The sequence below is a fragment of the Squalius cephalus genome, assembly GCF_949319135.1.
Source record: "Squalius cephalus genome assembly, chromosome: 24".
NCBI classification, from domain to species: domain Eukaryota; kingdom Metazoa; phylum Chordata; class Actinopteri; order Cypriniformes; family Leuciscidae; genus Squalius; species Squalius cephalus.
In genome coordinates, this window is record NC_137145.1 from 13,286,483 (window position 1) to 13,305,834 (window position 19,352).

At 39.1% G+C, this 19,352-nt stretch overlaps 1 protein-coding gene across 2 annotated transcripts in view; it reads left to right on the top strand.

Annotated features, from left to right (window-relative positions):
- Window positions 1-553: 553 nt before the first annotated feature.
- Window positions 554-19,352, top strand: part of alcama (activated leukocyte cell adhesion molecule a) — a 70,761-nt gene continuing 51,962 nt past the window's right edge. The window contains exon 1 of one of the 2 annotated variants that reach the window (XM_079861829.1): window positions 554-782. In XM_079861829.1, the coding sequence (XP_079717955.1) occupies window positions 725-782 (58 nt within the window). In that variant the 5' untranslated portion in view covers window positions 554-724. The remainder of the gene's footprint in view (window positions 783-19,352) is intronic. The other variant, XM_079861830.1, reaches the window with a different exon arrangement.

A 19,352-nucleotide genomic window follows, 5' to 3' on the forward strand; every position in this document is an offset into this window, starting at 1 on the left:
TACAGAAAATGCCACATTACATTAGAGTCCACATTGCAATTTAGAGTGATCTGTTATCAGAGGTAGCCTATCTGTCTAAGTTATGTATTTCAGAAATGTGCATAGGCTATACAAAAATCACAGTTAGCTAAAAATATATTAATTTAAACAATGTAATAATTTAAGGCAATAACAGAGCTCATTGAAGTAATGAATACTTGTTTGTTAACAAATGATTATGACATTCATAGGCTGTAGGCTGTTATTAAGGTTGAATCATTTTGTGGAAACTGTGATACATCAGTGTGTAGGCTACAGTAGGTCATTATGTCCATTGAAAGTCCCCATAAAACATAAAAACCCAACGTGTGTGTAGCCTACTATGTCTGACGAATTGCAGAATCGTTTTAAATGACTGGAACAGTTCGCGCTAACGGATTTTCTAGAATAATTCGGACTTTCCGACCGCAGCGTCTCAGCCACAGGCTTCGCCCGGAGAGGGCGTGTCGCTGGGGGCGGAACGGGGCGGGGCTTGGCGCCCAACTCTCCAGTGTGAATTCGCACTATCTCCACTGCTCGTCCAGACTCCAGACTTCACCTGCGCTCTCCGCACAGAGCAACCCGCCTGATCCTTTCAACGCACTCAACCAGAGACTTCTCTCGTTACTATCCAACGACTTCAGACGAGCATATTTCTGAGATTCTCTTCGGACTGTATAGAGGAGAGCCGGGGTTTTGTTTAAGGATGCAATCGGTTATCTGCCTTTTCGTAGCCTTCATAGCAGTCGCTGTGTTTCCTCCAGGTATGTCCGTTAATTTATCATGAAAATATTTGTATCTCATTCTTTCCATGAAACATCGCTGCCGTAATCCAAGGATTTTGTTGAGCAGTTTCGTTCCTATAGTGACCATTTGACTTTTTTTACTTCCTTATATCAACATCAACAAGTGTTTATGATAGCCGTTGCCGCAATTCGTTGGCAATCATTGCCAGGACATGTGTTACACTTTTAATTTCTCCCACGTTAAGAACAAGAGGTCAAGTCTCCACCTGTAGAAGATTAAGCCAGCTGTGCCCGCCTCGGACATTCACTTTCATTCATTTTTATTGTAGGAGACTGTGATAAAGCATTCAAAATTCTGTACTTCAGTAGCCTACAGAACAGGGAATATGAAGTGTTTCAACTTTTAGTTTGGACACGCGAGGCAATGTTTTGAGGCTACGTGTTTATGTTTCTATATCATACGCAGAAACATAGCAGTGACATCACACCTGCCGGTGCGTGTGTTTCTGAAATCCCCAGCATATGCGTCAGTCCCAAACAGAAACTAAACACGGACCTTAAAGGGACAGTTTACCTTAAAATGAAAGTCCTTTCGACCATGAATATTTTCCAAAAATATCCTGGTCGGTCATTTCCATGGAATGACAATGAATGGTGGTGCCTGATTCAGCCGAAGCGTCGAAAAGGACTTCAGTCCCCACAAAAGTAGTCACACGACTCGTGTGCAATATTCCAAGTCCTCTGAAGTCATACAATAGGTTTGTGTGAGGAACGAGCCGAAAGGAACTGTTGTCATCGGATCATTAAGTCAAGTGAGAACTGGATCTGTTTGATTGATGAACGAATCATTCAGAATAGGTTTTGTGAATTGGATCACCAGTCTGATTCATTGAAAAGATCTATAATCTCACAAAAAGCTATTGTAGGCTATTTCGCCAGAGGACTAGATAGTAGATATGTCGTCTTTGGACCACTTTTATGGTGATTTTGCGTAATGTTTAAAGCTTGTTCGCCCCATTACCCATTCATTCTAATCGCATAGGGAAAAATCGCAGGACTAGGCCTATTCCTTCAGCCTTTGTTTTTTTGTTTGTTTTCCAAATGAAAAAGTCATACGGATTTTGAATATGATACAGCATTTTAATTTTGGGATGCACTATCCTTTTAATATCCTTTTAATAAGCGAATCCATTATTTTGGGACGCGCGCGAACAACTAATTACATTCAGGGCTTGAATCTTCTTTGAGCGCGTGAGTGCGCTGTGTGTGTGCGCGCGTGAACGGGTGAGAGAGAAAGAAGCGAGCGTGTGCTTGCTCACGAGAGGTTGCGGAGGTGGAGAGCGGTGTTACCAATTCAGTCATTTGACTGTTGTATGGTTTTATCAGTGTCACATGCTTGTTTGCTCATCAGAATTTATCTGACATAGATGTCTTTATTCGTTTTCAGACGAATCTATGTTAATGCGGTAAAGTGATTGATAACTTTGAGTTGGTGGCTGCTGTAGTATAGCTTATTATTCTTCGATAATGGAGATGTGTGAAGATGACTAAAGATGTCACACACTAAAGATGTGTGATCTGTCTTTCTGTCTGTCAAGTTTATTTCTTTTTTCAATTTAAAAACAAGATGGGTTGTTGGCATAAATACAGTCAATGTACTGTGCATGTATAATTGGTCACATTAATGACAAGAACTCACATTAATTGATAGTGATTTATTACACACATCCATACCAAAAACACCAGATTTGAAGCAGTTTTAGGAAAATCTCGAAGGAACCAAGGGGGAATTAGTCTTCTGGGTTTTGACGTCATCCCTGCCTGCACCAATCTATTTGTCAAGAAGTACTCATAAAAACAACATTTTTACCATGTAGGCCTATGTAACTGTGCCATGTACAGTCCATAATGGGAAATTTGTTAAATCAAATTAAACGTGTTGAGCATAAAATTAAGGAAGTTCCGTCACACAACAGGAAAATGCACATCATATGACATTTTCCAAAATAGCACTTGTTTGTCAGCCTTTACAGAACTTAATTTTGTTTTATGTGTGACAAAGAATATGTTGTTGAATACATTGAACTGCACTGGAAATTCATTGGAAAATACAGTTTGAGTGAAGATTCTGTTCAGGCTATTGTTTTGGTATCCTATGCTATATGCAATGGGTGTGGTTCAAGTTCTTGTCTGAGGAACCAGTACCATCCATCCTTCAGTATTTCCTAGTGTAGTTTCTAAGTGACAGAACATGACATCTCATAATTTATCCTGAGATGTTAGGCATGTTAGTATATGTCTGTTTCCCCCACACAGACATTGCTTTAAGCTACATATGCAGTTTTAAAGAGTACACACATACACACACAACCACACAACCCATAGCCTACACTTTACTCAACGTATTTTTGCTGTTATGACCCTCTGGATCTTTTTGGTTGTGTGTTGGAAAGGTCAGTTTCTCTGAAGTGCTGTCAGCAGGAGACTGATCACTTGTATGCAAACAGGTACAGAAAAGCACCTCTGCCGTCTTTGCAAGTGATTGTATCATTTGCTCTTGATGGATTTTATAGCAGAAACCTGTTCTATGCAGCCTACTGAATTATTTAATTTTTCAATCATTAAATGACTTAGCTGATGAAAAATTTCCTTATTCTGATTAAGAAGAATTTTTCCTCATTCTGAAAGCTGCATGATTAAAGGACCGATGTATGTGGACTAGATTTAGTAGCATGCATGGAATATTTCATAAATCATCATCATATTTTAAATAAAAGATTGTAGGGGTTTGTTTAAGGTGAATTTGTCAAATGCACAAGTTTCCTGTTAGGTTACAACAGGATTACGTCTGTATTTACACATCAGTGATGTCACTCTGAATGACGTTTGAACATGAGGAGGAACTGAAACTCCTTATGAATACACAGGCCTTTGTTTAGCATGAGAGATGGAAAAACCTAATTACATTAAGACTGACACTAAACCACATCTACACCAGGAAATCCCACATCTGATCATTTAAGCATTCAAGTGAAAGATTCATGCCACTGTGGCCTATTGGGGGAATATTTTGTCATTGTTTATTGGCAGGCAAGGGCTTGAGCTGATTAATGTCAGTTCCACTTAGATATCAAACAGGAAAACACATGTAGTGAAAAAAGAAATGTCTAATTCATGTTTGCATATTCATTTAGTTAAAGCTTAACTATGGAACTGCTTTCAGGAAGAACCAATGGGAGCATATGGTAAAAGCTAATTTTACAGCTTTAGGGCTTTGTTCGTTTCAAATGGTGGGAAGAGGAAAGAAGAAAAAAACAGCATAGGCTAAGTGAACAGTGTTTTATGTGCTAAAATGATTGTGGGTATTATGCTGAAATGATTGGATTAGGAGACAGGCAGTTAAGGTTTCAGAATGTGCTTTTGACCAACCATTTAAATGGGTTGAAGTGCTGAGGCCATTATGTCATCATTTATTCATATTTAAATTCCCTCCCGACCACTCACGTTCATGTACGCACATACATATGCTTCATCAGAGGCTTTTACAGTAAATTACTCAAGCCATGTGTTGGACCAAGCATCTGTTGTCTCATGAACATATGCATTATCCCTCCTATGGCCTCATCGGGGGTCTTTCTTGTCCATCAAATGCACTCCCCGTTTGCTAATGGATTAATCGGAGCATTGCTAAGAAGGAGGACCTGCTGTCTGCACTCTGCACCGCCCAAAATGGCCTCCTGAGATTTCACCCAGTCTTATCTACTCATCTGGTCCCACACCCCTCTTTTTTGCCACATAATCAAAGAAAATACTTACATTAGATTTGTGTACGCAGTCTGATGGACTGTTGAAACGCCTTTTACCAAGATTGCTGGTTGATAAAAGCCGGTTGGTGGTCTTAAGTGCCGCTTTGAGGGAATATTGTTCTCTTGCTTTAATACTGTTATGCATATAAGCAGTGTAGCGATGCACAGCAGGGAGACACAAGGGCGAAGATTCTGAGATAAGCTATAAATGAGAGCGCTAACTTTCGCATGCTGTATGCAATAACGTATTTTTAACAGAAGCATTCTCATCAGCACCAAATATGCAAGTAGCAACAACATTATTTCAAGTTCTCCTTTTCACCAGAAAAAAAACAAGGCTGTGTGTCTTCAGATCAATATCTTTTCATTGAACTGATTGTGGGCGTCAAACTCACCGGTTGTCTCTCGGATATACATAAGACGTTTTGCTTTCAATCAGAATGCGGAAAGCTGATTAAATGTGTTGACTGGACTAGTTTATGTGCATTTATTTATTAATATTAATGATTCTTGCAGACTTAAGCGTCTGGCATCCTGAGAGGATGCAAGTCAGAATGTTGGCAAACAGATCTTCTAGTCTTTTAGTTTTTTATCCTATCTTGTTTAATCGGATGGTTTAAAGAGCCATAACTGACTCTTTTGGGCCACTCTTACTCATTTATGGGCCGGTGGTATAAGTATATTGACATGGCAGTCAATGAAAGGTTCTGGGCATGGCTATCGATTATACAAGCATCCAATTATTTCTACACAATGTGTTTTTTAACATGCACTCTTTGGCGATAACTCAAGAGTGCGGTTAGTCATTTTACGGCGAGGCCACCCCGAGCTGTTCAATGTAGTTTTAGCATCAATTATGCGGCAGTTGGAATGTTATTTATAAGTTTGCTTATAGCGCAAGAGTCATAAGTCATCCTTTCTACAGGGTTGTCGTATTGATCAGTTCAGAGATCACAGTGTAGAGCCAATTTGAGTGTGTTTAATGCTTGTGCTTATGAAACGTACATGGTGCGTTTTGATCCGAGACACTTTAAGCCGGACGTTTTGAGGTCGATAATACCCCCAAGAAAAGGATTTATATACATCAGGCTGCTCGTTCACATGTAGTGGTTAATGGTGGTCCGGCGGATATTATTTATTCAATGTCAAATGTTTGTCCTGGCATTTAGATCCATCTACAAAAGGTTGCGAGTAGTAGCAGCCCTTAGCCCGTCTCCCTCCCACCAAATCACATTCTGTCAAATATCCATCTGAGGCTTTGAGCGTTTCAATTCAGGCTGACATTCAAAGCCACACAACCTTTCTGGCAGCCATGGAGACGCACGATAACCGGATTCCCATTCTGGGTCCGTCGCTTTGATGCTGTCTGTGATGTGCAGATTGCATTTCTCCATGTGTGAGGAGACGTTCCTGCCTGCCACTCTTGCCTCTTTAAGTGATGCTTTGAACCCAAAAGGGCATGACAGAGGAAGGCAAAGTTTTTTCCCCCTCTCTTAAATCTGTTCCGGATAGAGTGAGAGAGGCGGATGGAAAGAAGGTTAGAGTGCCCATGAGCTCCTTGTGTTAGGGACAGGATCTCCCAGAGCTGTCAGGGTGAATGAGGAAGCACTGACATCGATTAAATCTATTAAACGCAATGTGGGGTGAACCCTGATCTTGACGGGTGGAGGCCCTATTCAGAGAGACGTTTAGAGCAAACAATACGGGAGGAAGAAATGGTCTGAAGTCTCGCCGTTTAAAGCTTTAATTGCTCTTTTAGCAGGTTCACAATGCACCTATTAATTTGCATAAAGTTGCTGCATTTAGGCTGTAATTAAGAATGCCTTAAATTCCATTACACTTTGTATTAGAATTTAAGAAAGAAAGTGGAATTAAAATGAATGGAAATTCACATTACTTTACTTTTTTACTTTGCTTTTCTATTTAAAGGGATAGTTCACCCAAAACGGAAAATTCTTACATTATTTACTTACGCTCATGTTGTAAAAACTTTTCTTCTGTGGGACAAAAAAGACATTATTTTGAAAAAGTCACTGAGGTCTAATGTTGTTTCGGACCCTATTGGCTTTCATTACGTGGACCAAAACGTTCTTCAAAATACTGTCTTTTATGTTCCTCAGAAGAAAGTAAGTCATATAGTTTTAGAATGACATGAGTGTGACATTTGTAATGACATTTAGTAAATTACGTATATATTTTTATATATTGTTTGTGGTTCTGGTCTACCTTACATTATGGGGACAAAATGTCATTGCTTTTTCGAAAATCTTAAAATGCAGAAAGGTTTCTGTGATGGGTAGGTTTAGGGGTAGATTTAGGGTTGGGGTATAGAATATGCAGTTTATACAGCTAAAAATCATGTCTACGGAATGTCCGCATAAAACATGGAAACCCAACAGTGTGTGTGTGTGTGTGTACATTTAAACACTTAAGTTCTTAGCAGAACACTTAAATTCCTAGCATATATTACCTGTGTTGAATTTCTCTGAGTTGCAATTTAGTAAAGTCCTCTCTGTCATTCCAATTTAACATCCTTTGCAGTGAGGCAGGGTGACAAAGTAACTCATATGAACTCAAACATGGTGTGAAACACACACAAAAAAACACCCCAGAGAGGTATTAATGTACCTGTGTTCAAGGGAATTTCTTAAAGGGGATAGTCCACCGAAAAATTATGCCTTATCTTTTCAACCCAGTATGACTCTTCTGTTGAACACAAAACACTGAGGTTTTGGGATTCACAGAAGAAAGTAAGTCATACACTTTTGGAATGACGTGAGAGTGAGTAAATGAAAGATTGTTTAATTGTATTTAAAATGCAACCCTGTCAGGATTGGGGAAAAACTCCCACAGACAGGAGCTACGCATAGAGTTTCGAATGCAGCAGAGTTTGCCACTGAAAGAGGAAGTGGTGGCTTTTTTGAAGTCATTAGGTCACTTTCAGATGTATGTCATCTGTCTTTACCATGGGTTTATCTGAGTAAAGAAAAAGGTTAAAAAATGTTATTCCCGCAAACAATTAAGTGGCCTCCTCCCTCATGTTCACATCGCTTTTTAGCACCTCCCTCTAAATCAAGCTCAGAGGCACTGAATTGTTGTCTTTATGCACCGGAGTAATAAATTATTCTGGTTATGTGATTTAAAAGGGTTACTGGTGGGAGTGAAAGGGAGGAAGAATGAATGAAGCTGCGGCTGGATGAGTTTACAATAAAAAAAACCTTGAACCCAAATGTCAGAGAATTAAGTTCAAATGCAAGGTCATGTTGCCCAGTAAAATCATGCATAGGAGTATCATTAAGGGTTCCCAAACAAAAGGGTTCCTAAAGATGCATGGCATATAGAATCAATTTTGACAAAAAAATTTATTTCCTTTTTGAATATCCGAAACGGCTTTGCCGCATGACTTTACATGCCATAGTCGGATAGCACCGGATTTTTGAGAGGTTAAACATTCAGTAAACCTCATGGTGAAAATGATTAGGGTAGGCAACCGACCCATGCTCCTCTCCCGGGAGGCAGGGGAAGAAGCATCCTCTCATGCGATAAATTAGTTCCAGCTCTCGCAGACTGGAGGAGCTTCCTCAGAGTGCTGTGTTGTTTCAGCATGCGCCGTTCTAATGCGATTTTAAAAGGTTGAAAGTTGTCGTAGAGGTAAATGGTTGATTATATACACACAACTGGCACACAGCTGCTTCGGTTCACATCGGGGGGAAAAGAAGCCTGCTTTTTTTTTTTTACCCCTCTTCATGAACCTGTTTCGGCACATCGAGATCGGTGGCCTTAGGGGCTGTTGCGACTCCTCCCAAAATTCCTGTCTTCTTGAGCGGGTCTTTATCTCTTTCTTCACATGTAAATTTAATGATATAGGGGATTTTTTTACACTATCTTCACTGATTTTGTTGTTGCTTTTATGATGGAATACTGCAGAGAGTGGGATCAAGCAACAGTGTTCTCTAGCGGATCTTTCTCTTTCGTCTTTCCTTCGTCTTGTCTTTTGAGGGAAAGTTTAGGACGGATCCGTCTCTTTATTTATTCAATAAATCCCACCTCTGGGTGTTTGCCCTTTTCGCTCGCTCCCTCCCTCTCCTCAAAGTCCCTTGTTTCTTTATTCATCTCGTGTGACAGCACTTTCTGCATTCAGCACAAATTGATTTATTTACCATCCAGAAGGGTCAAGTACAATGGGCCCTATGTTAAAAGTCTTGTAGATGTGCACAGAGGAAAGCCAAGAGTGTGCTATGCTGAATATCAAGTCTAAGGAGGCTGTGCTCTTTATAGAGCCATCAGAAAAGAAAATAGCTTGAGTTATATCTGAAAGACGTCTGTAAGATTTGCTGCTCCAGTAGTCTGCCATTTTCTCACCCCAAGGTTCCCACTTTGCAATGCTAATACCATAGGTATTATACTACTTTTACCAATGTTTCATCGATGAACATGGAGAAAAAACTACTTAAAGTGTTTTGAAAGCCATCAGAAAAGAAAACTACTGGAGTTGTATATCTCAGAGACCCCAGTAGGCTTCGATGTACCGATAGTCTGCCATTTTGTCACCCCATGGCCTCCACTTTGCTATCTTAGTAATGCTATTGACCTACCTTATCATTTTCCTCACAGCAAATTAGGCGAATTTCACATCCAACATTAACCTCCAAAGAAATGGAGAGCAGCTAAAGAAATGTAGCAGCTATGAAAAGCCTTATATATGGCTGCTTTTTAATAGCAGGGCTAACTATTCTGTTCAAAGTGCTCATATAAGCCATTATGTGAACTAAAAGCCACTGTGCAAGAGAAAGAAACAGGAAAAGGAAGAGAAAAGATTGCAGTCAGTTTTTTTTTTTTTTTTTACGTTCACCAAGCACTGTATATTTTCGTCTGGTCCTAATTTCAGATTTTTAATATCCGACAGCTGCTCTTACCACTACAGTGATATATTTGGGATTTATTCATAAATGTATAAACATAAATAACTCTGCTGCTTATAACAAGTTACTAGCACATCCAATGCACTTTAAGGAGTCCACTCCATCTTCTGAAGTGCCATTTCAGTGACATGAGGCTGTAATATGTCTGAGAGGAACTCCACGCTGAAAGCTTGGGGTGATAGCACACTAAATTTAACCACAAGCTCACCAACTTCCTCTTCTTTTTTACATCCTTATTTGGAAGTACCTGTGAACACATTCATTGCAGTCGGAGATAACACCATTCTTGGGAGGTTTTCGAGTAGTTATCGTAGATCTCTTACTAAAGGTATTTAAGCTAAAAGCCTGTGCCTTTGGTGTTCCCAGCATCTTAGGTGGACTATTTGCAGGTGAAGAGATTTAATTCCTTTTCTTGCTCCTCATCTCACTCTATCCCTCTTGTTGGGGCTGCACACATACTTTTGGAAAAGATTTCTTCAAGTGTGTTCCTTGGAGATAAGAGGCAATGTATTTTTCTCTGGGCAGTGTGCTAATCTTCTGCTGTTCTATATATAGGAGACACAAGCTAAAGTATTTGTTTGATTCAGGCCCATGCAGTGGTCTCATGACCACATTTCAGATGTCATTTAATGAAACTGACCTACGAAACACAAGGTTCCTCACACTAACACAAAACTAGGAATACAGGGGCTGAATTTCACCTTTCTATTTCTCTGTTTGATACTCAGTAAGTTCACAAGAAGTTAGTCTTTTTACGAAGCAAAAGCTTTGAAACCAAAAAAGCATAATGGTGTTGATGTCAGGTTTTAGTCATTATAGCATTCCCATTCATCTCAGTTACACAACTGACTGGCTAAGGTCACCACAAGAACACTGTTTGTCTCAAGACCTCCACTAGCAACTATCCTGAGCTGTGACGTTCAAGTAGACATAATATTTGGTTTTGCAGTATTATGTTCGAAAAATGTATCTTATCAGAACACACAGCTACTTCTGAATGGCTGTCAATGGCTGAAAGATGTTTTTTGGTCAGAATGGTGTGGTTATAGCAATCTACCAGCTGAGAGTAACTTCATCCTTTCTATAGCCAAAACTTGACATAATGGTGGTCATCAGCCTTTTTCAGTTGGTTCAAAGTCTGTTTTATTCAGTTCAGGCAGTAGAACTAAAACTTTCAATATAATTTCTCTTATTTTCTTGTGCATTGCTAACTCAGGCATGGGGAAGGGCAACGTATCATATCTCTGTAAAGCTTTGGAGCATGTTTGATCCATTTCATGAACTCACCCGTGCATGGGCTCTCACATCTCAGATGGGCCGAGGCACCCAACGGCTCAGTGCTACGACTGATCCGTTTTATCTGCAAAATCATTCGCTGCACCATTCAGGGCAGCAGTGCAGCTACTTTCCCCTCTCATCTGCTAAACATCCCAACACTGTTTTGCATCCCTGCCTAAAATATTTTAACTTTCTAAAGTTCTCTATCACATACTTTGCATTATTTAACAACCATGTTGGCTCAAAACAAACATTGACTTGAGCAAAAACTAGCTCTTAAAAACAAAGCATTCCTTCATATTCAATATTATTTTGATTTCGTTCGGATATTCCTCAGGTGTTTGTGTTTTATTGGGTTCTGGGGCTCATTTCTTGTTCTTGGCCAGGGAAAGTGTTTTTAAATCTTATCTTAGCTTGTGCTGTTGTGGTAACTGAATCCTCAGTGCCCCCAGGAACTGTGCGGTAAAACGGCAGGGAGGAAACTGGCTGCCCTCATCCTAGCTCTAGTTGCCAGTGGCTATGCTGCATCCCTCTGCATGATTGAAACTACAAAGCAAAGCTGACTTTATCTTCTCATCCAGTTCAGAACTTGCCTCGGCTTTGTTTCCCCGCTTTTCAAATAAAATTAAATCTACAATATAGTGATGCCATAACGGTATGCCCAGGCCTGACAAGTATTTGAACAAAACATCAGGTGTCTGCAGGTCTTTCTGAGCCTCCTGCTTTGAAGGAACAGAAGGTTTGGCTGCAGGAGTCTGATAGTTGAAAGCTCTGATGTTTCTTTACAGATGATGTTTGTGTCCTGCATCCACCTTCCTCTTTCAGTCCTTTTAATGTTTTCACACAATATTTCAAGGAAAACGACAACATTCACATGATAAACACCCCTTTCTCTCAACTGCATGCTTCTGATATCTCTGTCAGTAATTTGCAATAGTAATTTATTTTTATTTTTTATGTTGCTCTGTTAAAGTGGGGGGTTGTTCAGAGAGTTGGAGAAGCATTTGCTTTTCCCAGAAGCTCAGATATGTTTTATTTAAGCATTTTCTCAGTTGTTTCTCCTAAAAGTGATGAAGTGTGTGATTTGTTTCAGTGTTAAAAAATATAAATAAGCAATCAATCATAGGTTGATTTATGCCAAAATGTGTAAACACTGGCTTAGTGCAAACATTGCTTTGTTTGTTTAAACATCTTGAGCTGCCCGACAACAGCAGCAATGGCTCAACCAATGGTGTGAGTTCAACAAATGAGTAATGTTTTTTCAGAAACCTGTTTGAAAACAGCTATTTTTGTAATTCTGTTAAATGCTGCTAGTCTTGCAGAAATGACAACTTCGAATCATGCAAGAGAAGCAAATGAGACAACTGATAGAGGTATAGAGCTATATAGAAAATGAATTTGCATAGAATATCAGAGAATATCTGACTTGGAAGAAGTCGGACTTTTCAAGTTAGTAATTGGTAAATGACTGAAATTAAAATTCTATACTAGCTTTGTCTAAATAAATAAAAATAAAACGGCAAACTAAAAACAATCGTAAATGCTACAAGTAACTTTAGGCATAACGACATTAACGTACAGTATGAACAATTTATTCATTCTGAGATATACTAAAGATTACATTTATTTAATAATGTTATTAAATTGTTAGTGTTTTTAAAATATTAATGAAACACTATATAAATAATACTCAAATAACACTGAAACCAGTTAATAAAAAATCCCTAATAATTACTGATTACCAATATGGTAAAAATATAACATGCGTTTTTTAATAATAATTAGGCTATGATTTTTCTTTCCTGCTGTAGACAACAGAAATAAAGATAGACAAGATAATAAATATAGACAATAGAAATAAAGAAAAGACATTCACAAACTGGCGCCAAGGGATGGTTTTCTTGGTTCATCAGACTGGATGTCAAGTCTGGTCTTGTGCAGTCCATTGGGAAGGGGCCGTTATTGGGTGTGGTCAGGACCAACAAAAATGACTCTTGTCTTCAAAGTGTAATGCAGATGGCTTCAGGGTAAAATTCCATTTCTCCTCTAAAATGCACACAGACACACACCCGCAAAACCCCCTCCCCAAATCACACACAAACCCCAAGAACAGATGTGCTTTTGCTCCTGCACATACACACAAAGAGAAAAGTAGTGAAAAAATACAGCTTCATCGCTGCTTGTTTGTGCCAGCAGTCCTATTCAGATGGAATCATAAGCAGTTGAATTCAACCATTTCAAGGCCTACATCTATTTTTCAGCCGTGCGGTGTGTCACAATGGCACTTAAAATTTGAGTGGAGCGGATTTAAAAATAATCCACTTTTCAAAATTAGGACTGGAATATCACACCACAGTATTTCTGAAGGTCATTATGTCTTTCTAGGCTTTGTTATCTGATAAAAAGTTCCTTTTTTTTGTCAGGAGCACTGGGCTTGGTAGTGTGCCGGACAGCAAGGTGCCTGAAGTGAAGGCCTTTGAAGTTATAAAGCAGATTTAATTTCTTCATCAGATCCCCAGCCGAGTTCAGGTCATAATGACTAGGCTTCATATTTTTTTTAATGAACAGGCCTTGAATCAAAATGTATTTTAAAGAAAGGCCAAAAGTGATATTTTGCCTCTAAGGCAGGAGCTTGACTAGCACAGTTCTCAGCATGCATTTTTGAAGCTGCTTGACATGTTCACCATTAACATGCACTGAAAAGGACTTTTAGAAACTGACTTTTCAGTTTTCCATAGCTTTCGGATTAAATGCTTGAACTTGGGGTCTAGAGGACCTGAAGATATGGATAGATCAGGGAGGATCGGTGTCAACTATAGAAATGCAGAACACGGGCACGCTCTCTTTCCTATGTGTTTGGTATCATTGGTTTATTGGCTTTACAAAAAAAAAAAACCCTATTTAATCTCTGTGTTTGCTGCATTTCAAAGACATCAAACGTTCAAAGAGTTTATTGGAAACTCGTATAATCTAAAAATGAATTAGAACAAAAGATGTGTCTTACAAAAGATGGGCCTTTTTTAAATAGCATTACAAACCCTGTCACGATTAATGCTTCAGACCATACTGAACAGCTTTTCTCTTGAAGGTGAATACATTTACATTGACTAAAGTATGTTAGGGAAAGAATAAAAAAAGATGCACATTATGTTTTATGAGCCTGAAGCTGTGTGGAAATGGTATTTCTGCCTTTTCTCAGATTATTAAAATAGCATGCATAAGTCTAACACCTTCTGATGCACAGAGTAAACAGTGTAAATGATTCAACACATGTTCCCTAGACCCAAACCGGCTCAGAAACACTATCTGGCTCTCACATGATCATTAGCTTCTGCCTGCAGTTAACCGATGTGACCAGGATCTTAATGACTTTACACAACTTGAATACATTACAGCTATGCCGTCCAAACAGACGCACGGCAGGGTCCAAAAGTCTAAAATATTTATGATTCTGCGCTATTTATAGATTCATGCTAATGTCATTAAAGGAACAGACCACACATAAATTAAAATCCTGTCATGTTCTCACCCTCATGCTATATTTTGCAGAAAACAAAAGATCATATGTTGAAAACACTTTCTTATCCATGCTCAATGTTGTTGAAACCCAACATTCTTCAAAATATCACACTTTTGTGTTCTGCAAAAGAACGTCTTACTGGTATATTGCGTTGGACAAAGTGGGGCCTTCGAGGGAAATTTTTTAGAACTACTGGTTTAGAATATGAGGGTGAGAAAATTATAACAAAATTTTCATTTTTGGATGATTTTTATCTCTGACAAGCAAAATGAGGATATACAAAATACTAAGGCATTCTGAAATGCATTTTCAATTTTTCAAACTCATATTGTTATGCTGATTATGTGATTTCAAATGAAGAAATTTTTTATTAAATTAGTGGTCCGAGACTTTTGGATCCCACTGTACGGTTTGTGATTAAAAGCAACACGATATATAATGTAGCAAGCCTGTGCCTAAAATGACAAGAATCTCAAATTTAAGAGCTTGAATTGATTTTTTTTTCCCCTCATGGCAGTAACACAGTGGGCAGTTTTGGGCAGCGATTGCCGCTGGTCTGCAAGTAGCCAGTCTGATTGCATAGTAGCCTACGGCGGAAGAAAGAACTGGAGTAATTTCTAAGTTTTGCAGAGCAATCACTACATAGGTCATAACTAGATTGGTGGCATCGACTCTCAACCTCTCTTCCTGCCACCAACACTCCCCCTGCACTGCCTCAATTTTGAGCTATTGTGTTTTTTCTTCCTCCCCATCGCTTTCATGCGCTGTCTCTCTCTCCCACGGTTAGAAACTGTCTTTGCATGCCACAAAAGCTGCCTTACCTGATGCTTGACATTCCATCATTCTGCATACAAATAAAGAACGCGCAACAATAATTATCACACCTGCAAGTTCTTCAACATATTTTAATCAGTTTTTTTGTTTTTACATTGTTGTTTGGTTGAACAACTCTCTGAATCGCGTTGTTGTGGGATTAGTCAATCCAACTGTATCGTTAAAGACCAAGCTGGTATTGATTCAAAGTGTCAGGCTGCTGATTTCAAAGAAGCTTCAATCAATTCTGAAGAGCTTGACTCTGTGGCCATTAATGGCCATCTTATCTGGCGAGAACTGACTGGAGAACCTGTTTAAAAACCAATCAGCGTTTGCCCACACAATCGCCTTTGTTTCTCCCTTTCCCAACGTCCTCTGTTACTCAGGCTTACCTTTTGCATGATAAATTGGTCGGAACGGTTCACCCCGCACAACACCGCTGAATCAATTTAACCGCATATGAAATGGCAGCTCGAAGTGCGAGACGGAGCACAGTAAAATAAACTTTCAAGGTATTTCATATTGAATAATGGATGTGCCAGAAGCCATTACAAAATCATTCCGTTTTCCATCCTCCCGTCGCCAGTGGCGGATACGAGACGTTTCTAGCAAATATGGTAATAAAGCAAGTGTATGATTCACAGACGGCGAGATGTTTTACTCCAGATACTGTGATTAAATATGGATGTTCTTCAATATAGAGACTCTCACAGAAATCTTTTTAGATTAACCACAGGTCCCTGTTTGCCACTCTCGGCTGAATGGCTGTATACAAAATGTGAGATGTTTTCTTTGTTCTCTGCTCTTTCACCGAGGGGCTGGGGCCGTGCCACATTGCTTTCACAGTAATCGCAAATGGCAGCAGTGATACATCATTCTATATAGGGCTTCCTCATATGTGTTCCCAAAACAAAAAGCCAAACACTCACATGGATGTCTTCTCTAAGCATAGGAGGGAAGCACAGTCTTCCATGGCAGCAGCTTTATCGCTCAAACAGAGAATGTGCTTGGTGTACTAATGCTTTCTCTGTCTGCCTTAGTGATTGTGTGCGCCTCCTTAAATGAAACCTGTTACCCGAGCAAACAAAACGCATTTCCTCAAAGCTTTTTTCTGCTTGGTGAAATGAATTTGAGCTTCTAAAAGCTCCACCCGCAATGAGAGTAAAAAAGATAGACACGGAGAGCAGTTGGCACATCTTTCACTTAAAGGAATATGCTGGATTATGTAATCAACAACGCTTGTGGCATAATGTTGATTGCCTCAAATTAATTTCCATCCTTTTCTTTAAAAACAACCAAACATTTGTGTTACAGTGAGCCACTTACAGTGAAAGTGAATGGGGCCAGTATGTAAATGTTAATGCGGTTTCAGTTACAGCCATAGGACTTAAACAATATGAATGCAAACATGATTTTAGTGTGGAAGAAATGCTTACTAACCTTTTTTGTATAAAGTTATATTCAGTTTTACAACTTTGACAACATGACAACATAGCCATAAACACTAAAACCTTAAAACAAGTATACAAATGATTTAAACAACTTTACCACTCAAACAATACAAGTTTAACAAGAATTAATGTTCCTTATAAAATAATAAGCTTCACATTTCTGCTTTAAATCCCCCCAAAACTGTCCCAATTCACTTCCATTGTAAGGGCGTTGCTGTAACCTATCTCTTTTTGTTTAAAAGAAAACAATGGGAAGAGTCAAAATTATTATTATTATTAGTAGTATTTTGGTAATCAACATTATGCCACACAAACTGTTAAATGATCTTCACTTGTAGGCTACTGAACCCTGAATATTCCTTTAACAGTCTTTTTAATTCACAATAGGCCAAAACTTAAGACATGTAAAATTAGACAGAGAATCCGTCCTGGAGGAGGTGTAAAAGGAGGGGCGGCACTGATCTTTAAGAATTTATGTAGACAAGCAATGTGCATATCTACCCTCTGATGTTATAGACCAAGTAAATTTTATGGGCAGCCTCTGAAGTTTCTCTTTCTGACCTCTGACCCCTGTCTGCAGAGAGTTTCTGATATCCATCTTAGACATACAGTCTCGGCAGCCTTGGTTTTGAAGCTGGAAAACCACAGACTTTGATTTAGAAGTCCCGCTATGCTCACTGGTAATTTACACCTTCTTATTTCTCACTCAGTCCTAACTAGTGAGTGTTTCTGCCAATTATATCTACGACACACGGAAGAGACGAAAGTGGCTCTTGTCGTCTCTATTCCTCTAGGTACTCACAATGGTCCAAATATATCTCCTGTGATCCGCCACCCTAATCAGAGTTTCATCCATCTCTGGGTTTTGTAACAGCTGGATTAGCTACTAAACCACACAAGCTTAACGGGTTCCAGACCGACGAGATCGGCTTTGTGTTTTCTCGCGGAAACGGTAGTCTCAAATGTCAAATGTTAATCACTAACAAACATTGAGATTCTCTTACACAGCGGTTCAGTGCGTAATAGGATACTGAGGTTCATACTCAATTCTTACTCTGTTTGTTTGTTTGCTTGTGTGCTTGTCTTTTCCATTAGAACTGTCCTCTCGCAGTCAAATGATTGATTATAACGACACACAAATGGCTTTGGCCTAGACAGTGAATCGGGTCTCCAGGCAAAAGACTGTATTTGTGTGACTAATGCAGTGATGAGTGTTATTCTGGAGTTTGAGTGAATGTCTTATAGATAAGGGGGGGAAAACGAAGTGTGAAAATAATGAGTGTCTGGACAAACACAATCAAACGCTCGTGTAGCTTTGGAAATTACGTCCTCCATTTTCTCATACAGCTTCAGGACCTGAGTAGAACTAGTGAACTAGAACCTCATAGAACTTTCATGAAACTAAATGGCCCTCATTTGTTTACATCATCACCTCTTCATGATTGGTTGCGAGTTATCACCGTGGTCTGCTGTTCGCTCCTTTAATTGACTGAAACTTGTTAGACATAAATGTATGGACGGCATTAGCATATTTTAATTATATGAAGATCCTCCTCTGCGCAGACCAAGAATAATTTCAGAGTAGGAAGTAGATAAACTAACTTGTCATTAACTCACATCATTTTATACACACGCACACACATGCAAAATCCTCCTCAGAACAAAGTAGTTAATTTATCTTAACATCAAAGTTCTTCCACCCAGTACATTCGCTCTGTACTGTCCTGGAAGAGATGTTAAAATTGTCTGCTAGATTTTGTTGGTGATTAATAGTCTCATTTTGAGAGAATATGATACATATTGCTTTTCGGTTTACCATCAAATGCATATTGCACACAAAAATGACTGATTTTGCCAGTTTTAATCTGTTTGGTTGCTATGGAATTTCCAGGAGTATAGGGAGAGACCAGTTTGCCTGGAAACAACGTCATATTTATTGATACAATGAATGAACTTTTTTGAGGACAAACAAATCCTTCCTGGCATTGAAATTCCTGTTGGCACAAATAAATCATGATTATAGCATTGCCAAGGCCATGAGTTCGATTTAGGGATGTGCAGAACTACACATTTTCAAACTGTACAAAAGTTGGCAGGTTGCCTAAATTAATAAATTGAATAAATAATTTTAAAAAAATTGCACTATTTTTAACTTAACAGGCCATCTTGAACACACAACGCTTGTGTAAGTAAAACAGTGGCTAAAAACATATGTCTAGAAGTGTCTGGCTGTATCAACCATTCTTTGAAGGGAATTAAAAGAATCTAAAGAAAAAGAAAAATCTAAAAGAAAAATGTAAGCCGCTTTGTACAAATGTATCTCTTTCAGATAAGCCCGCAAAAACCTGGTTAACTGGTTCTAGGCCTGAATGAATGCTAATAGAAAGTCTGGCTACATTTAACTATGTTGTATTTGTTTGATTTAAGATTAGCTAACTAACTACGATTACTAAGAAGGTTTGATTTGAAGTTTAAGGCTTAAGAAGGCTTGATTAAGGAGCTTTTGGCTGCTGATAGAACAGGAGAGCTGAGAGAAGTACAGTGGCTATTTTCTGTCCTCCATTCCTGGCACCTCTCTCAGCATTGCTGCCGTCCCCCGGTTCGTTTGTTGTCACGGGCCTGCGGTGTCCCATACAGCTCCGTCTTGTCTTTATCTAAGCTAGTGTGAGTGAATGGACGATTCCGGAACGGTGGGCCTGATAAGGCATCGACAGGCCCGTGTGGGCTGCAAACTGCCTGGAAAGATTCTGCTAACCTCTTCCAGAGCCCCCTATAACAACTCCCCCAGGGCTTTATCT